Source organism: Rhinoderma darwinii, chromosome 2 (genome assembly GCF_050947455.1).
Source record: "Rhinoderma darwinii isolate aRhiDar2 chromosome 2, aRhiDar2.hap1, whole genome shotgun sequence".
Lineage (NCBI taxonomy): Eukaryota > Metazoa > Chordata > Amphibia > Anura > Rhinodermatidae > Rhinoderma > Rhinoderma darwinii.
Window position 1 is genome coordinate 77,054,580 of NC_134688.1, and position 19,095 is coordinate 77,073,674.

Consider the following 19,095-nt stretch of genomic DNA (forward strand, 5'->3'; position numbering starts at 1 on the left):
CCAAAGCCTCTACTACTGTCTGGACTCTTCCAGGTACTCTTGTGCTAAAGACTTTGCATTGACTTTTATATAGATTGTTGTTTGACCAGCTGCCACTTCGCTACAGCGGAGCAGCCTAGTGGGTCCACATACCACTAGATCGTGACAGCGTGTTGATAACATGAAGAAAAGTTCATGTTAACTCTCTCCCTGGGGTCATCTACAGCCGTACAGGAGAAGCATGACAGCTCCTCCTCCGCTTCTTGCACACTACCTGCACGTACTCCAGCTGGTCCCCCTCTCTCCTGCTCCACACAGGCTGAAATGGGAGCGGCAAATGAAGTACTGTGCAAAACTTTTAGGCAGTTGTGGAAAAATACTGGAAAGTAAGAATGTGTCACGAAGCGGGTAGTGGACCCACTAGGCCGTACCGCTGTAGCGGGGAGGCAGCTGGCCAAACAACAGGACACCCCAGAAATACAATGTCCCGTACAAGGGTACCTGGATAGTCCAGACGGTGGCCGCAGCTCTGGCACAGATGGAGATGGGTGCAGCAGATAGCGCCAAACGTGGCGGATGACACAGGAGCCGCAAGTTGCTCCAGACGTGGTGGATTCCTCCGGACGTGGGAGATGACACAGGACGTGGCGGATTCCTCCGGACCTGGTAGATGACACAGGACGTGGCGGATTCCCACGGATGTGGCAGATGACACAGGACGTGGCGGATGACACAGGACGTGGCACGACTTGATACTAAGGAACAGCACGGGGAGCAAGGCACGGGTCACAACAGGAAGGGGAAACACTAAGGGACCATTTGCAAGACAGACTGGGAAAACTAACAACGCTCAGGCAAGGATTAGAAGGTCAGGGGCCTTCTTATAGACCAGGAAATCGTGGCAGTTGATGATGATGACTTCCTCCTATTTGCGCGCGCTGGCCCTTTAAGGCCGGGCACGAGCGTGCGCGCGCACCCTACGGGACACAGCCGAGGGTGTCGGGAGGTGAGTAAACCCGACGGCTACCGGCCATGGACGCTACAGTATGTTTTCAAAAATAGAAGTGTTAAGACGAAGTTGAATTGGAATATGGTGAATGATCGATTACACTATATGGTCTCAGATAAGGAAGAACTCTTCCTTCAAGTTTGGCAGCCACGGCTCAGATACCTAGGGACCATCTCCTACGTTTATTTTGCCTATCGGATACTCGACCCTCATTCTTCTACCTTTCCCTCTTCCTCTCCCTTCCCTTTTGTCGTCTCCTTTTTTTTTTTTCTCTCCCCTCTTTTCTCTTGACATGTAGCAATGTTTGGTATATATTTGCCTGTTATAGTTGGATTTTTTGGGGACTGCCCCCGGCTGCTACTTGTATTGTTTTACATATGTTTTTTATTTGAAAACCTTCAATAAATATTATGGAAACATAAAAATAGAAGCGTTAATAGTATTTTTTTTTAATCAATTAACAAAATGCAAAGGGAATTAAGGGGGTTATACAGAGACCTAAAACTGCATGCGGTTATTCCTTTAATAGGCATCCAAGGGACTTACCAATATACTTGTAGTTTCAATTCTGTGCAGAAACGCCGCCCGAAAGCCCAATTACGTAATGCAGGAAGCTCTGTGGTTTCCTTCTACATGATGATGAGCCAACACAGTCTCATGTTACTTCTGCCTTCTCTTATCCTATTGTTGGTGTCGGCGCATCATTAATCAGGTGACCTAGAGGGGCTGGCAATGTGACTGCTGCTCTCTTAAAGAGGCTCTGTCACCAGATTTTGCAACCCCTATCTGCTATTGCAGCAGATAGGCGCTGCAATGTAGATTACAGTAACGTTTTTATTTTTTAAAAACGAGCATTTTTGGCCAAGTTATGGCCATTTTTGTATTTATGCAAATGAGGCTTGCAAAAGTACAACTGGGCGTGTTGAAAAGTAAAAGTACAACTGGGTGTGTATTATGTGCGTACATCGGGGCGTGTTTACTACTTTTACTAGCTGGGCTTTCTGACGAGAAGTATCATCCACTTCTCTTCAGAACGCCCAGCTTCTGGCAGTGCAGATCTGTGACGTCACTCACAGGTCCTGCATCGTGTCAGACGAGCCGGCACCAGAGGCTACAGATGATTCTGCAGCAGCATCGGCGTTTGCAGGTAAATCGATGTAGCTACTTACCTGCAAACGCTGATGCTGCTGCAGAATCAACTGTAGCCTCTGGTGCCGATGTGGCCGACACGATGCAGGACCTGTGAGTGACGTCACAGATCTGCACCGCCAGAAGCTGGGCGTTTTGAAGAGAAGTGGATGATACTTCTCATCAGAACGCCCAGCTAGTAAAAGTAGTAAACACGCCCCGATGTATGCACATAATACACGCCCAGTTGTACTTTTACTTTTCAACACGCCCAGTTGTACTTTTGCAAGCCTCATTTGCATAAATACAAAAATGGCCATAACTTGGCCAAAAATGCTCGTTTTTTAAAAATAAAAACGTTACTGTAATCTACATTGCAGCGCCTATCTGCTGCAATAGCAGATCGGGGTTGCAAAATCTGGTGACAGAGCCTCTTTAAGCCAGCTCCCTCCTTAGTCCAGGTCCCATGCACAGCCTATCAGAGGCAAGAAATGGGCAGGGAATAGGCTGCAGTCAGGTAAGAAAAGCATGATGGGATATGTAATTTATCAGCGCAAGCCGAATCATTAGGTCCCGGAAGTAGAGGAGCATTTGTGCCGCGATATCGCGAGTAAGTTAAAGGAACGAAATTATTATTTTATTTTAGGAAATTATGTAGTACCATAAGGGAACTTATATACATATGTTGGATGATTTTTGTTTTTTAGGGCTGTCGGACAACACCTTTAACAGAAGAGAAATCAAAATCAATATTTGGTGTGACTACCCGTTGCCTTTAAAACATCAGCAATTCTAGGTGTACTTGCACACAGTTTTTGAAGGAACTCGGCAGGGAGGTTGTTCCAAACATCTTGGAGAACTAACCACAGATCTTCTGTGAATGTAGGCTTCCTCAAATACCTCGGTCTCCTTCATGTAATCCCAGACAGACTCAATGATGTGGAGATCAGGGCTTTGTGGGGGCCATATCATCACTTCCAGGGCTCCTTGTTCTTGTTTACACTGAAGATAGTTCTTAACCCCTTAATGACCAGCCTATTTTGGACCTTAATGACCAAGCTATTTTTTACGTTTTTCAATCGTCGCATTCCAATAGCTATAACTTTTTTTATTTTTGCGTCAACATAGCTGTATAAGGTCTTGTTTTTTTGCGGGACAAGTTGTATTTTTTAATAGCACCATTTTTAGGTACATATTATTTATTGATGAACTTTTATAAACTTTTTTTTTGGGGGGAATAGAAAAAAATCTGAAATATTACCACTCTTTTTTGCGTCCTAAATCTACGCCGTTTACCGTGTGGTATAAATAACACAATAACTTTATTCAGCGGGTTGTTACGATTGCAACGATACCAAATTTGTATAGTTTTTGTATATTTTACTACTTTTACACAGTAAAAACGCTTTTTTTTCAAAATTATTTGTTTTTGTGTCTCCATATTTGAAGAGCCGTAACGTTTTTATTTTTTCGCCGATGCGGTTGTATGAGGGCTTTTTTTTTTGTGGGACGACTTGTAGTTTTTATTGGTACCATTTTGGAGTAGATGCAACTTTTTGATCACTTTTTATTACATTTTTTTAAAGTCAGTATTCACAGAAAACAGCAATTTTTCCATAGTTTTTTTTTTTTTTTTTACGGCGTTCACCGTGCGGGTTAAATAATGTAATAGATTTATAGTCAGGGTCGTTACGGACGCGGCGATACAAATATGTGTAACTTTTTAACTTTATTTTGTTTTTTTAATAGTAAAGCATTTTGTAAGGAGAAAAGGTGGGTTTTTCATTTTTTTTCACATTTTTTTTTAAATTAACTTTATTAAACTTTTTTTCACTTTTTTACTAGTCCCATTATGGGACTATAATATGCGATTCTGCGATCGCATTTATAATACACTGCAATACTTTTGTATTGCAGTGTATTACTGGCATCTGCTAGGTCATGCCTGCGGCATGATCTAGCAGGCATTCACTCCAGGCAGCCTGGGGGCCTTTATTAGACCCCCGGCTACCATTAGAGACACAGACACAGACACTCGGAGACACTCCCTCTCTCCAAAACCACTCAGATGCGGTGCTCGCTATTGAGCACCGCATCTGAGGGGTTAAACGTGTGAGATCGAGATCGATACTAATATCAATCTCACACGGCAGAGCAGGGACGCTCCCAGCCCTCAGCTACCTCTAGCAGCTGAGAGCAGGGAGATCTGACAGCTCCCTGCTCTGTAAACTTATTCCGATGCCGCGACGTAAAAAATCTATGACATCGGACGTAGAAACACGATGGGTCAGTCACTAATGGGTTAATGACATTGGCTGGTTGTTTAGGGACGTTGTCCTGCTGCAGAATAAATTTGGAGCCAATCAGATGCCTCCCTGATGGTATTGCATGATGGATAAGTATCTGCCTGTGTTTCTCAGCATTGAGGACACCATTAATCCTGACCAAATCACCAAATCCATTTGCTGAAATGCAGCCTCAAACTTGCAAGGAACTTCCACCATGCTTCACTGTTGCCTGCAGACAATCATTATTGTACTGTTCTCCAGCCCTTCGGCGAACAAACTGCCTTATGTTACTGCCAAGTATTTCAAATTTTGACACATCAGTTAAGAGCACCTGCTGACAATTTTCTGCACCCCAGTTCGTATGTTTTCATGCATAGCTGAGTCGCTTGGCCTTGTTTCCACGTCGAAGGTATGGCTTTTTGACTGCAATTCTTCCATGAAGACCACTTCTGGCTAGACTTCTCCGAACAGTAGATGGGTTTACCAGAGTCCCACTTGTTTCTGCCAGTTCTGAGCTGAAGGCACTGCTGGACGTCTTCCGATTTCAAAGGGAACGAAGCATGTTGCACGTTTCTTTGTGATTCTTCAAAAGAGCTTGAAGAGCACACCTTAAAACCCCAGTCTGCTTTGAAGTCTATGTCTGCGAGAGAACTTGTTGATGCAGTATAGCAACAGTGTCTTGTTGCTGTGCTCAGTGTTGCCATGGTAGACCTGTGACATGTAACGGTCTTCCACAACCTCATCTTTGTAGCAGAGTTTGGCTGTTCTTCACCCAGTTTTAGGCCTCCCAGACAGCTGTTTGTGTTACAGTTAATGACTGTGTTTCATACTACATATGAAAATGATGATCATTATTACCTGTTTGGTATAATTGGTTAATCATACACCGGACTATAATCCTTGACTTTGTGCAAGTGTACCTAAAAGAATTGATGCTGTTTTGAAGTCAAAGGGCGGTCACACCAAATATTGATTTAATTTAGATTTCTCTCCTGTTCATTGACTTTGTTAATTGATAAAAAATACTATTAACACTCTTATTTTTGAAAGCATTCTTACTTTGCAGCATTTTTCCACAACTGCCTTATACTTTTTGCACAGTATGGTATATGCAGCTCCCATTTAAACCTGCTCTAACGCAGGCTGGATCCTAACTAGAGCTGCGATCCAGGGCTGTTTGACAACTAAGATTTTGGTGGGGTAATCTGTGGTTAGGTGAAATAAAAATTGGTTTGGTCCTAATAGTTAGCACTATGTATGGAGGAAAAAAGGTTGAGGCTTTTAACCCTTTTCCTGCCAAGGACATATCTCTCATGCATCCTGACAGGTATACATTTTAGTAGCCAAGAACATTCCTTACTACTTACAGTTGTAACTCAGCTTGAATCATAAATTTAAAAAAAGGCTGGGATCGCAGCTGTAGCTATGATCCAGCCCGAGTTATAGCCATTAGAAGCACGGGTGGAAGTGAGAGTAGCAAGTATATTCAGACAGAAAAAACAAATTGTGACCCTGGGTATTCAGCAGGTACAATACATATAATCAAAGAAGGAATGCCTGCAGGCAAACAGAACCCTTTTTCCCGACTACCCAAATTGTAGATAGAAAATAAATAAATTTAAATTTAATTACACTTTTAAATTTTTATTAAGCTACGTATAGCAAAGAACAGACCACATATAGCAGTTTAAAATTGTCACTGCCGGAAGCCGAAATAGAGTGAAAGCAACCAGCTGGCAAGGTACAGCAAGGTGTGCAACCAGCCAGAAGTAAATGCTGACTGACAGCAGCAGGTCAGTCAAAAGGCAACATGCCACATTTGAATGAGTAAGGCAATAGATTCGGCTAAGGCAGGAATTAAAAACAATTAGAGTCCCCCCGACATGTTTCGCTAACTAGTAGCGTCCTCAGGGGTACACGGGGCTAGTATATTCAGCTCTCAATTCATCCTGCTCTAGCTCCGACTAGATTGTAGCTGTAGCGGAGATCCAGGGCTTGTTTGAAAGCTACGAGTCTGAGTTACAGCCGTTAGTAGCAAGGATGTATTATATATACGTCCTTGGCTACTGAAGTGCCTTCCTGCCAGGACGTAGAGTAAGGGTTAAAAGCCTAAGCATGTTTTCCTCCATACATAGTGCTGATCATTATGACCAAACCAATTTCTGTTTCATCTGTCCAGAGAACACTCCACCGAAAGGTTAGGTCTTTATTCTGATGATCACCTGAAAACTTCAGACTGGCTTTTATATTAGCGTTTTGGAGTAGGGGCTTATTAATTGAATGATAGCCTTTCAGAGTATGGCGATGTAAAGGTGGATATAGATACTTTGGTACCTGATGCTGCCAGCTCTTTCCCCATTTCCACTATTGTTGTCTTGGGGTTTCATTCCTCCAGTCCCGATGCTTAATTTGTGATAAATTGTATTCTTATATTTGCATACAATTCTTTGTGTCAAGAGCAAAAAGACACTAGATGCAAAAGTATGCCCTTAAAAACAGTCACATATGCACTTATTAACTCCTAATTATGCCAACTGGCCAAATAAGAAGTTTTGAACAGTCATTACATCACTTTATACATCGTAGACGACCCAGGGGAACTTTATTGAACTGGGTGCGCATTCTATCAGTTAATTCAAAATTAACAAATTGGTTTCACGGAGAAGGACTGAATAATAAAACTTAGCTTTTATTGTTTTCTTGATAAAATATATATGTAGATAACATTCTTGTGTATTCAGAAAATTAGCTGCATACTTGCAGATAGAGATTGTCTAGGTCATATCTTGGGTACATGGTTCTAATTCAAATGGTGGTCATTTTTGGGGTCTTATAGGGGGTTTTGCAGTGGTGTCTTACGGTCTCCTACCTAGTGCTTTCAGAGCATGGGTAAAACTAGCCCTAGCATTGAAAAGAACGAGCTAAATGCCACTGGAACCTAACCCTCACTTCTGGTTTAAACCCTAATGCTGTTGGCTCTAACTCTTACACGTTTCGCCAGGCTTGTCCCGGCTCATCAGGGAGATTTATGGAGAAGTGGCATAATAGAATATATTGTATCGACAGTGACCACTGTATTTGGATAGCGGAAAACATCTGTGAGGAATGCATGAGAGAAATCTTGGAGACTATGATGTGACGAACAGACAAGAGAAGAGCAAAGAAGGTGGCATTGTGAGAAACGGAGATTACATGTGTGGGGAGTTAACGGGTGATTAGTGCAGAGATGTATGGAGGGGACAGATTGCGGACTGCCATGCATGTCATGGTCAGTATTTTTAACCCCTTCCCGACATTTGATGTCATGAGCTAAGCCGGCGTCATCAGCAGTGACAGCTGACATCCACCTGTAACGGCAGGAACTAGAGCTAGCTCCGATTCCTGCCATTAACCCCTTAGATGCAGCGAAAGCGATTGCTGCATCTTAGAGGTTGGTAGCAGATTGGCAGCCCTGCCATGAAATCGCAGGGATGCCGACTACTGCTATGGCAACAGGAGGCCTAACAATGGCCTCCTGCTGTGCCATTACGGAAGATGATTAGGCCCCGTCCGGAGACCAAGCCTAATCAGCTTTATGTCAGAGAATAACTGACAGATCTAATACATTGTACTACATAGGTAGTGCAATGTATTATGGGAAAAAAAACTGACAGTTGGACCTTGGGACTAAAGAAAAGTGAAAAAAAAGTGAAAAAAATAAAAGTTGTAAAACAAAGATTCAAGTAATAAAATAAAACACAGTCGCCCTTTTTCACTTATCAAGTCCTTTATTATTGAAAAAAATAAAATAAACCATACATTTTTGGTATCGCCGCGTCCATAACGGCCTGAACTATAAAAATATTATGTTATTTATTCCACGTGGTAAACGGCGTAAGAAAAAAAGTAAAAATCAATGCCAGAATTTCTGTTTTTGGTCACTTTGCCCTGCAAAAATTGGAAAAGTGATCAAAAAGTGGCACCAGAACTTCCTGTAAGATAAAACTACATAGACTGTCCCACACAGATTGTTCATGGGTGGACACAAACTTATGAGAGTTACTGCTGATGATTAGACAGACTCCTGTCACACATACGTTAAAATGAAGCAGATCACAGTTAAGTCTACTTGTCTTTATACTTATAAATCTCTTCGTTTCAGAGAAAACAGAAGGAAGGATAATCACAGTATCCTCCCAGCAGATATTGACTCTAGCTGCGATTATTCTGAGGCAACATGGGATTGAAAGCATAGTACAGAAAGAGAAAGCAGGTGAAATCTAAAATTCAAGATTGAGTCAAACAAGAAATACCAGGAGGCCGGACTGCAGGGAAGGGAGTACAATACACATAAAAAAAGGGCAGAGCTGGATACACAGTCTTGTGGTGGTGCAATGATGGAAAGTGTGTTTCCGCTGGAGGTCGTCTTCAAGTTTATAACATGTGCTGTGTTGCAACTTATCTACTGTGCCATTTCATATGTTTTCTCAGTTACTTCGAGAGTACCTGCCACCACTCTTCACATGTCCATTTTAGTAAATGTTTGTATTTCCAATGACATAACAATTCTGGAGAATATTTTCTTAGAACTCTGTGTTGTGCCTCTGTTATTCTTCCTAGAAATGTATGAATAGATTTACAACTGGGTGTTACCATTCCCCTTGAAAAAGAGGTGTGTCCCTACACAGTCTCAATCTGTCAGTCCTGATTGGACATGGTCAGTCTTTGTAGGGACACACCTCCAACTGGTAACACCCAGTTCTTAATTTTTCCAGACATTTCTAGGTGGAATAACAAAGGAACAGCACAACGTAGAGTTCTAAGAAAAGATGCCGCAGAATTTTAATTTCATGGAGAATACAATTATTTACTAAAACAGACATGTCAGATCCTCCTTAAGACACTAACATCTCCACAGTTACAGCAGCCACTTATATTTAGTCACGTGGGTTAAGATTTCTGCTGAAAATCCATAATAAGAGAGAGAGAGTGGTTTATGGCGACCCCTCACATTTAAAACACGATGGTATCCAATTTTTTCACAATATAAATATGTTTCCGACAAATCAAGGCCTAACAATTTTTGTTCTTGTAATTTTTTTTGGTGGCGATGCAGATAGGCTATGAGCAGATTACTCATATGCAAAATATATCCATACTACACAAGATAGTTGATAATGGTATGGATGGGATGAGAGGAGTGTCTAGCAATTATATAATGGCTACTAGAATTATACAACATGGTAAATTTTATATATGCGGATATTTCTTAACCCCATGATGTGTATAAAGATAGCTGTGTTTCGCTCATTTTCTAAGAAGCCTTAAGCTGATGATATTGATATTACTGCCAGGACCACCTTTGAGTCAGTTAGTCTTCAACACAGCGGAAGTAGAGAAATCATTACTACACGGTATGGTGATTTTTCCCCTTCTCTAGTTAAAAGACCTTACATGCGTTGTTAGGAGGCGGATTTGGGTAAATCCCTAGAAAAGGCAGATTGGGCTAAAATGGCACTCACCACAGCTAAAGGTTATCAATATGTCCTTGGTCGAGGCTGGGTGGCAGATCCTTCTGCAATGGTTCCTGGTCCTGTCTTGGCTTTCTAAGATCTACTGTAATGGAATCCCATAACTTGTCCAGAGTGCAAGTTATGGGATTGCTCGATAAGAGATTCCCCAAAAGAGGCTGGAGTCTGTCTGGATAAAGCGTGCAGGTAATCCGCTACCTCAAGTCCGTCACTACACTGATCAGCAGAGTCTAAGGCTACTCTATGGTCTTCACCAGAGCCCACCGCAAGGCAGGTTGGATTTGGCTGCATAGAACCCAGATTGCATTAACAGAATACAGTGTTGGACAGGAGGTGCCATGTAGGCAATACCAGAATGAAAACCAGACAGACAGAGGGTAAATAGCAAACAGAATAACTAACCAGAAGAGGCTGTAAGTCCAAATCAGAAAGCAGAGGAATACCAGGCGTTGCAGAGGTCAAAACCAGCCAAGAGCAGAATGTCCAAATCAGAGAGCAAAGGGTTAATCTAAAGACAAGCCAAGGTCCAGTTCCAAGCATCCAAATAGTCAGGTGATACAGGGTGTAGCCAGGAGCTTGATGAGATACTTGCATACACAAAGAAATTCACAAGCAACAATGAAAGAACTGACCAGACTTAAATACTCCACCCTAGAATCTGATAGGAAGAAGACCGAGAAATGAGATTGCAAGTCAAACCAGAACCACTGAGAAGCTAGGCTAGTAGTCATGACAATCTTAAAGAGACAGAAGTTTTCTAACAGTACCCACCTTTCTACGAGGGGCCACTGGTCTATGTTTTAAAGGAAACTTTTGCATCTATCATCTCAAATATTTACTGCGTTCAACAAAGTGTATCTTAAGAAAACTCCTGAACTGGCTCTTCCTAATGCTATTCCGGATATAACCAAAGGAGAGATAAAGCTTATTTACTTTACATTTCTAGCAGCCAGGATTGCCATAGCTTGGAGTTTTAAGATTGTTTGTTCCCCTAAACTTGGTCATGGCTAATTTGGAAAGGCTAATAGCTAATGACAGACTAACTAGCCTTCACAGGCCACCTTTGACAAAAGTATGGTCTCCCTGAATATCATACTTTCACGGTTTTACCCAGTGACCATTCTTTATCTTGAATGTAGAGTGTCCCTAATTTTTGCCCTTTTCCCCTTCTCTCACTAGTCTGTTATGCATCTTTCCCTTTGTCTGCACCCTACCCATTTCCCACCCCAACATTTTTGTTAACCTTGTAATGACTGCCTTTTTTATTTTATTTTTTACAATGTCTTGTAATTAATATAGATGACTGCACTTCGTAGATTATGTTTGGGTAATCCATATACTGTTTTGTGTACTTTTATTGGTTAACCCCTTCAGGACTGAGCCTGTTTTGTCCTTCAGGACAAAGCCGATTTTTTCTAATCTGACAAGTTACTTTATGTGGAAATAACTTTGGAATGCTTTTACCTATCCAAGTGATTCTGACGGTATGTCCACATGCATTGTTTTCAGGCGTATTTCGGGGCGTTTATGCCTCGAAAAATCAGAAGCTGAACACCTACAAACATCTGCCAATTGAAATCAATGGGAAAAACAGCATTTAGTTCATACGGTGCATATTTTTACACCGCTGTTTTAAAAAACGGAGCGTAAAAAGACGCTCTGTAAAAAGAAGTGCATGTCACTTCTTGAGGCGTTTTTTGGAGCTGATTTTCCATTGAACACTATGAAAAACGCCTCAAAAGCAGCTCCAAATTAAAAGAAGCTTAATTTTCAGCTTCAAAGACGCCTGAAAATCAGAGGCTTTTTTCTCTGAAAACAGCTCTGTAATTTTCAGCCGTTTTTGACTCAGTGTGTGCACATACCCTGAGATTGTTTTATCGTGACATATTGTACTTTGTTAGTGAAAACATTTCCTCAATAAATTCAATATTTATTTGTGAAAAACACCAAGATTTAGGCTATGTTCACACGGAGTATTTTGGGAGAGGAATATCTGCCTCAAAGTTCCAAACAGAATTTTGAGGCAGATATTCCTCCCCCAAAATACTCCGTGTGAACAGCAATTATCGCTCCGTTTTTCGCCCGCGGCCATTGAGCGCCGCGGGCATAAAACACGCTTTCTCCTGCCTCCCATTGAAGTCAATGGGAGGTCGGAGGCGGAAGCGCCCGAAGATAGGGCATGTCGCTTCTTTTTTCCCGCGAGGCAGTTTTACTGCTCGCGGGAAAAAGACGCCGACGCCTCCCATTGAAATCAATGGGAGGCGTTCTCGGGCCGTTTCTGCCGAGTTTTGCGACGCGGTTTCCGCGTCAAAAAACTCGGCAAAAGACCCCGTGTGAACATAGCCTTAGAGAAAATGTGCAAAAACTTTAATTTTTCTAAATTTAAATATATCTGCTTGTAAGACAGATCGTAATACCACACTAAATAGTTACTAGTTAACATTTCCCCTATGTGTACTTTATGTTTTCATCGTTTTTTTGAACATTCTTTCGAGGACGTTACAAGGCTTAGAACTTTAGCAGCAATTTCTCATATTTTCAAGAAAATTTCAAAAGGCTATTTTTTCAGGGAAAAGTTCAGTTCTGAAGTGGCTTTGAGGGCCTTATATATTAGAAAGTCCCCATAAATCACCCGATTCTGAAAACGGCACCCCTCAAAGTATTCAAAACAGCATTCAGAAAGTGTTTTAACCCTTTAGGCGTTTTACAATTAAATCAAAGTAGAGGTGAAATTTACAAAATGTATTTATTTTTTGCCAAAATTAATTTGTAATAAAAAAATTTCTGTACCACAGAATGTTTTATTCAAGAAATGCAACTCCATATTTATTGCCCAGATTCTGCAGTTTTTAAAAATATCCCATATGTGGCCCTAGTGGGCTTATGGACTGAAACACAGGCCTCAGAAGCAAAGGAGCACCTAGTTGATTTTGGGACCTCATTTTTTTTTAGAATATATTTTAGGCACCATGTCAGGTTTGAAGAGGTCTTGTGGTGCCAAACCAGTAAAGACCCCCCAAAAGTGACCCCATTTTGGAAACTACACCCCTCAAGGAATTTATCTAGGGGTAAAGTTAGCATTTTGAAACCACAGTTTTTTTGCTAAATTTATTTCAATTAGTATGTGAAGATGAAAATCGACTTTTTTTCTGAAAAAAAACGTAGAATTTTGTAATTTTTACAAGGAATAAAAATAAAATAAAAAGGAGAAAAAGCACCCCAACGTTTGTAAAACAATTTCTCCCGATTACGGAAATACGCCATATGTGGTAATAAACTGCTGTTTGTACCTACAGCAGGGTTTAGAAGGGAAGGACCACTATTGCGCTTCTGGAGCTCAAATTTAGCTAAAATGGTTTTCGGATGCCATGTCGCATTTGCAAAGCCCCTGAGAGGCCAAAACAGTGGAAACCACAAAAAAAGTGACCCTAATTGCGAAACTACACCACTTAAAAAAAACGATCTAAAGGTGTAGTGGGGATTTAGACCACACAGGTCTTTTGCAGAATTTATTAGAATTAGGCTGTGAAAATGAATATCAACATTATTTCCACTAAAATGTTGCATTTTTTCATTTCCACAAAGGATAAAAGAGGAAAAAGCACCCCAACATTTGTAAAGCAATTTCTCCCGAGTACGGCTATTCCCCACATGTGGTCATAAATGGTTTTTTGAATAGAAATTAATTAACCCTTTCCGGGCTGATCCATTTTTTGCTTTTTCTTTGTCGTTCCGCCCGCCGCCCCCCCCCCCCCCCCCCTGCTTTCCAAGAGCCATAATTTTTTTTATTTTTCCGTCAATAGAGTCGTATGAGGGCTTATTTCTTGCGGGAGGAGTTGTAGTTTCAATTGACACCATTGCAAGTACCATTTAATGTACAGGGGTACTGAAAATAAAATTCTTTGCAGGCTGAAATTGGAAAAAACAGCAATTCCTCCATTGTTTTTTGGGTTTTGTTTTTATGGCTTTCACCGTGCAGTTAAAACAACAACTTAAATTTTTTATGCGACTCAATACAATTAGGGTGATACCAAATTTATGTTTTTTTTTAAATATTTTACTACTTTTACAAAGAAAAAACTATTTGTTAACAAAAAAATATTGTTTTGTTTCACCATATTTCGAGAGGGATAACTTTTTTTTATTTTCTGGTCGATTGAGCGGTGTGGTGGCTTATTTTTTATTGGTACTATTTTTTGGTAGATACAACTTCTTGAGCACTTTTTATTAAATTTTTTGGTAGAGCCATGGTGAACTAAAAAGTGATTTTGCAGTTTTAAATTCTTTTTTTTTTCCCGGCGTTCACCGTGCGAGTTAAATAATGGTATATTGAAATAGTTCAGACTTTTACAGACGCAGCGATACCAATTTTGTGCACTTTTTAAAAAAACTTTTAACATTAGAAAAAAATGGGAAAAGGAATTTTTTTTTAACTTTATTTTTTCACTAATAACAACGGTTTACTTTTGTTTTTACACATTTTACTAGTCCCCCTAGGGGACTTGAACCAGGTATCTGTAGACAGCTGGTACAATACACTGAAATACTTATGTATTGCAGTATATTGTCATTTTTACAGAGTCCTGTTGCGCGATCTCTGTTCCTGTCTGTTAGTCCCGGGTGTCAGCTGTAATACACAGCTGGCACCCGCAGCGTATGGCGCGTGAGCCTGCTCCATACATCACTCCCCATACCACGACATGCTATTAATTCGTGGTGCGCGAAGGGGTTAATGCGCAGCGGATGCTGCAGTGTGAAAATTACAATTTTCCACCGATATGCCATTTTAGTGCACTATATGTTATGCCCAGTTTGTGCCACTGAGGACAAATACCTCATAAAATATTAACCGGGTTCTCCTGGGTTTGGCGATGCCATATATGTTGACGTAAACTGCTGTTTGGGCACGCTGTAGGGCTCAGAAGGGAGGGAGCAGCACTTGGCTTTTGGAGCGCAGATTTTGCTTGGTAGTAGTTCTGTTTGGCGTTTTACTGGTATTTCATTTTATTATGTGGGGGCATATGTAAGCTGTGCGGAGAACATCAGGGCATAATAATGGGGTAAATAAATAATAATACGTGGCCAGTGTCACACTGATAAATGGTGCCCAATCTTATCCGCTTTTGTAACACTCTACACATTTTGCATCGCCACATTCTGAGAGACAGAACTTTTTTAATTTTTCTTCACCGGAGCGGTGTGAGGGCTTATTTGTTGCGGGACAATCTGTAGTTTTCATTGGTACCCTTTTGGGGTACATACGATTTTTTTGATCACTTTTTATTACATTTTTTGGCAAGCAAGGTGACCAAAAAGCAGCAATTCTGACAATGTTTTTTATTCTTTTTTTTTTTTTTACGACGTTCACCGTGGGCTATAAATTACAGTTTTACTTTATTTTGCAGGTCGATACAATATGTATATTGTTTTTTTATGTTTTGCAGCATTTGCGCAATAAAATCACTTATTTATATAAAAAAATATTTTTTGTGTCACCATATTCTGAGAGCCATCACTTTTTTATTTTTCAGTCAAAAAAAGCTGTGCAAGGGCTTGTCTTTTGCAGGGCGAGTTGTATATTTTATTGGTACCATTTTGGGGTACATGTGTCTTTTTGATCACTTTTTATTCTAGATTTTGGGAGGGGTGGTGACCAAAAAAGTGATTCTAGCATTGTTTTTGTACTTTCTTTTTTGTGGTGTTCACCATGCAGGAAAAATAATATTGTAGTTTTATAGTTTGGGTCATTACGAACGCGGTGATACCAAATATGTGTACTTTTTTTTAACGTTATCAGTTTTTTTCCTATAATAAAAAACTTATTATAGGAAAAAAGAATTTTTTTGTTTATGTAAACCTTTTTTAATTTTTTATTTTTTACTTGTCACACTAGGGGACATGAAGACTTGCAGCGCTGATCGCTGCTAGAATACATTAATTAATGAATTAATACATTAATGTGTTCTAATGCTGGGTTCACACAACCTATTTTCAGACGAAATAGAGGCGCTTTACGCCTCGAATTACGTCTGAAAAAACGGCTCCAATACGTCGGCAAACATCTTCCCATTACTTTCAATGGGCTTTACGATGTACTGTGCCGACGACCTATCATTTTACGCGTCGCTGTCAAAAGACGGCGCGTAAAATTACAGCCTCGTCAAAAGAAGTGCAGGACACTTCTTGGGACGTAATTGGAGCCATTTTTCATTGACTCCAATGAAGAACAACTCCAAATTACGTCCGTAAAAGACGCCCCGCAAAACGCGAGTACATGCAATTACATCTGAAATTCAGGAGCTGTTTTCTCCTGAAAACAGCTCCGTAATTTCAGACGTAATTGCAGTTATCGTGTGCACATACCCTTACAGTCATCGTGACGTCACAGTCACTCTGACAGGAAGCCTAGGAGGACTAACCTCCGGCTGGTCCTTATAGGCTTCCGTACACGGCAACCCGGAGGCCATTGCCCAGCAAATGCACGTGGGAGCAGTCGATCTGATCTGAACTCCTTAAATGCATCGATCGTAATCGACCGCCGCATCTAAGGGATTAATTGGTCAAATCAGCAGAGACGTGCCGCTGATAGGCAACACGGAGAGGAGGGCAGACACCCTGCACAGTTAACCGCCGCTGCGGTGTAGCGCCGTGCGACGGTTAACTTTCAAAGCGCGTAACTGCACGCCCAGGTGTGCAAAGTTACTGCTCACCTGGACGTGCATTTAAGCCCAGGTGCGCGAAGGGGTAAATACTGCAGTTTTTGCACAATTATTATCATGCTATGTATGTTGTTTACCTTTTCAAATCTTTCATAAAAATCTATGGAAGTAAAAAGAGCTTTGCATTGTGTAGATATACAGAATGACAGATATGATATGAAGATCGTGCAGTACAATAAGTTTGTGCTTACCGTTTGATTTTCAGCTGTGATGCTTTTTGATACTTCAAAGATGTCTGCACACAAAAAAATAAAAAATCCATGTGGATTATACAGTGGTAAAACAAGAAAACTCTGTGGCATGTGTATTTGCAGCAGGGTAAATGTTACTACAAGCTATTGACTAATAATCCTTCCAAGGTATGTAACATAATCAGCAAACAAGTACAATTTTGTGAGAGGAATAACGAGACTACGTTCACACCCCTCTCAAAAATTATTTTAGCCACTTCTCGGGAGGACACTGCTCCAGCTGTCTCAGGTGTGAAGGTGCCTTCTCCAGACTTCAGCTCTTTAGACAGATGTTCAATAGGATTTAGATCAAGGCTCATAGAAGCCACTTCAGAATAGTCCAATGCTTTGCTATTAGCCATTCTTGGATGTTTTTACCTGTGTGTTTTGGGTCATTATCCTGTTGGGGGACCCATGACCTGTGACTGAGACTAAGCTTTCTGACACTGGGCAGCACATTTCGCTCCAGAATGTCTTGATAGTCTTGAGATTTAATTTTACCCTGCACAGATTCAAGACACCCTGTGCCAGATACAGCAAATCAGCCCAATACATAACCGAGCCTCCTCCATGTTTCACAGTAGGTACAATGTTCTTTTTTTTGTAAGTTTCATTTTTTATGGGTTACAATCATTTTTGTCCAGCAAGTCATAATTGTCTGATTGACATTAGTTGATTTCCAGTAAATTAAAAAGTATTATTACGTTTGTCAGTTTCACGTTATTTCAGTGACCATTGTGGGGTTTTCTTTCTGTAATGGAAGGGTACCAACAATTTTGTCCACGAAAAAAAAATAAAAAAAATATATATATATATATATATATATATATATATATATATCCCCAGAAGTATGCAACTGTATGCCACTGAAGAATGAGTAAATGCAAATTATTTTTCTTGTACACAGTTGCATTGACTATGATTAGATTTATATATTTATTGCATTTATATATATTTATAGTAAATTAATGTATTCCCCTGTTTCATGACACAATGTACAGCACAATGGAAGAAAACTTATGTTTTTCTCTCATTTATATACACTACCAGTCAAAAGTTTTAGAACACCTACATTGAAATTGAAGCATGAAATATATAAACAGGTTAAAATGAATAAGAATAATGAATTTTACTTTGTTTTAACAAATTAAATATATATTTTTGACTCTTAAAAGTAGCCACCTCTAGCAGATATAACAACGTTACACAAATCGAGGCATTCTTTCTACAACTGCATTCAGATATTGTTCAGAAATTTCTTCCCAACTTTGTTGCAGAAGTTCCCATAAATGTGCTGCACTTGTAGGTTGCTTTGCTTTCATCCTTCTGTCCAGTTCATCCCAAACAAGCTCAATATAGTTTAAGTCTGGAAACTGTGCAGGCCATTCCATTCTTTGAAGCCTACCAGCTTCTTCTGGTCTTCTTAGGTAGTTCTGACATAACCTAGAAGTATGTTTTGGACCATTGTCTTTCTGTAATATGAACCCCTGACCAAGTAGGCATACACCAGAGGGTATTTCATGGCGCATCATAATGCCGTGGGGTAGCCCCTTTTGTCCTGTTTGCCAGTAACTGTGTAAGTTGCCAACTCTGGATCCAGCAAAAGAGTCCCAGACCATCCAGCTCCATGTTTGACATTTGGTATCACACACTGAGGAAGCATTCTTTCACGTACTCGACAACATACAAAAGCCCTGTGTGATGTACTAAAGATGACAAATTCTGATTCATCCAAAAGACCTTCTTCCACTCTTCAGTAAGCAGTGCTGCTTGGCCCAGGCAAGTCTTTTTTATTTTTATTTGCAATCTTTGCAGTGGCTTTTTATACTGATACTTGACCTGTCAAACCTGCAGAAAGAAGCATTTTCTTCACAGTTGAAATGGAAACTTGTTTATTTCTTGCTGCATTAAGCTGGGCTTAAATATTTTGTGCTGTGAAGCGCCGATCGAGCAAACTGTTAACTCTCAAAAAATTGTCATCTGATTTTGTAGTGGACTTTGGTCTGCCGGACCTCTTCTGTCAGAGTTTCCAAATGCCTTTTGATGGTATAGGAAACTGTACTGACTGCCAACTTGGCTTTCTTGGCAATTTCTCTGTAGGACAGACCTACAGTTCTACGGGTTATAATTGTCTGTCTGTCTTCTTTTGTTAATTGCCTTTTTCTTGCCATTATGATATCAATGTGCTCTGTCCTGAACAGCTAAACTGTCCAAATCCTGTCCTACAGGGTG

General features: G+C 40.5%; 1 protein-coding gene across 1 annotated transcript in view; it reads right to left on the reverse strand.

Annotated features, from left to right (window-relative positions):
* Positions 1–19,095, reverse strand: part of PHF11 (PHD finger protein 11) — a 196,737-nt gene that overhangs the window by 26,074 nt on the left and 151,568 nt on the right. The window contains exon 17 of the mRNA XM_075851785.1: positions 16,825–16,868. Within this exon, the coding sequence (XP_075707900.1) occupies positions 16,825–16,868 (44 nt within the window). The remainder of the gene's footprint in view (positions 1–16,824; positions 16,869–19,095) is intronic.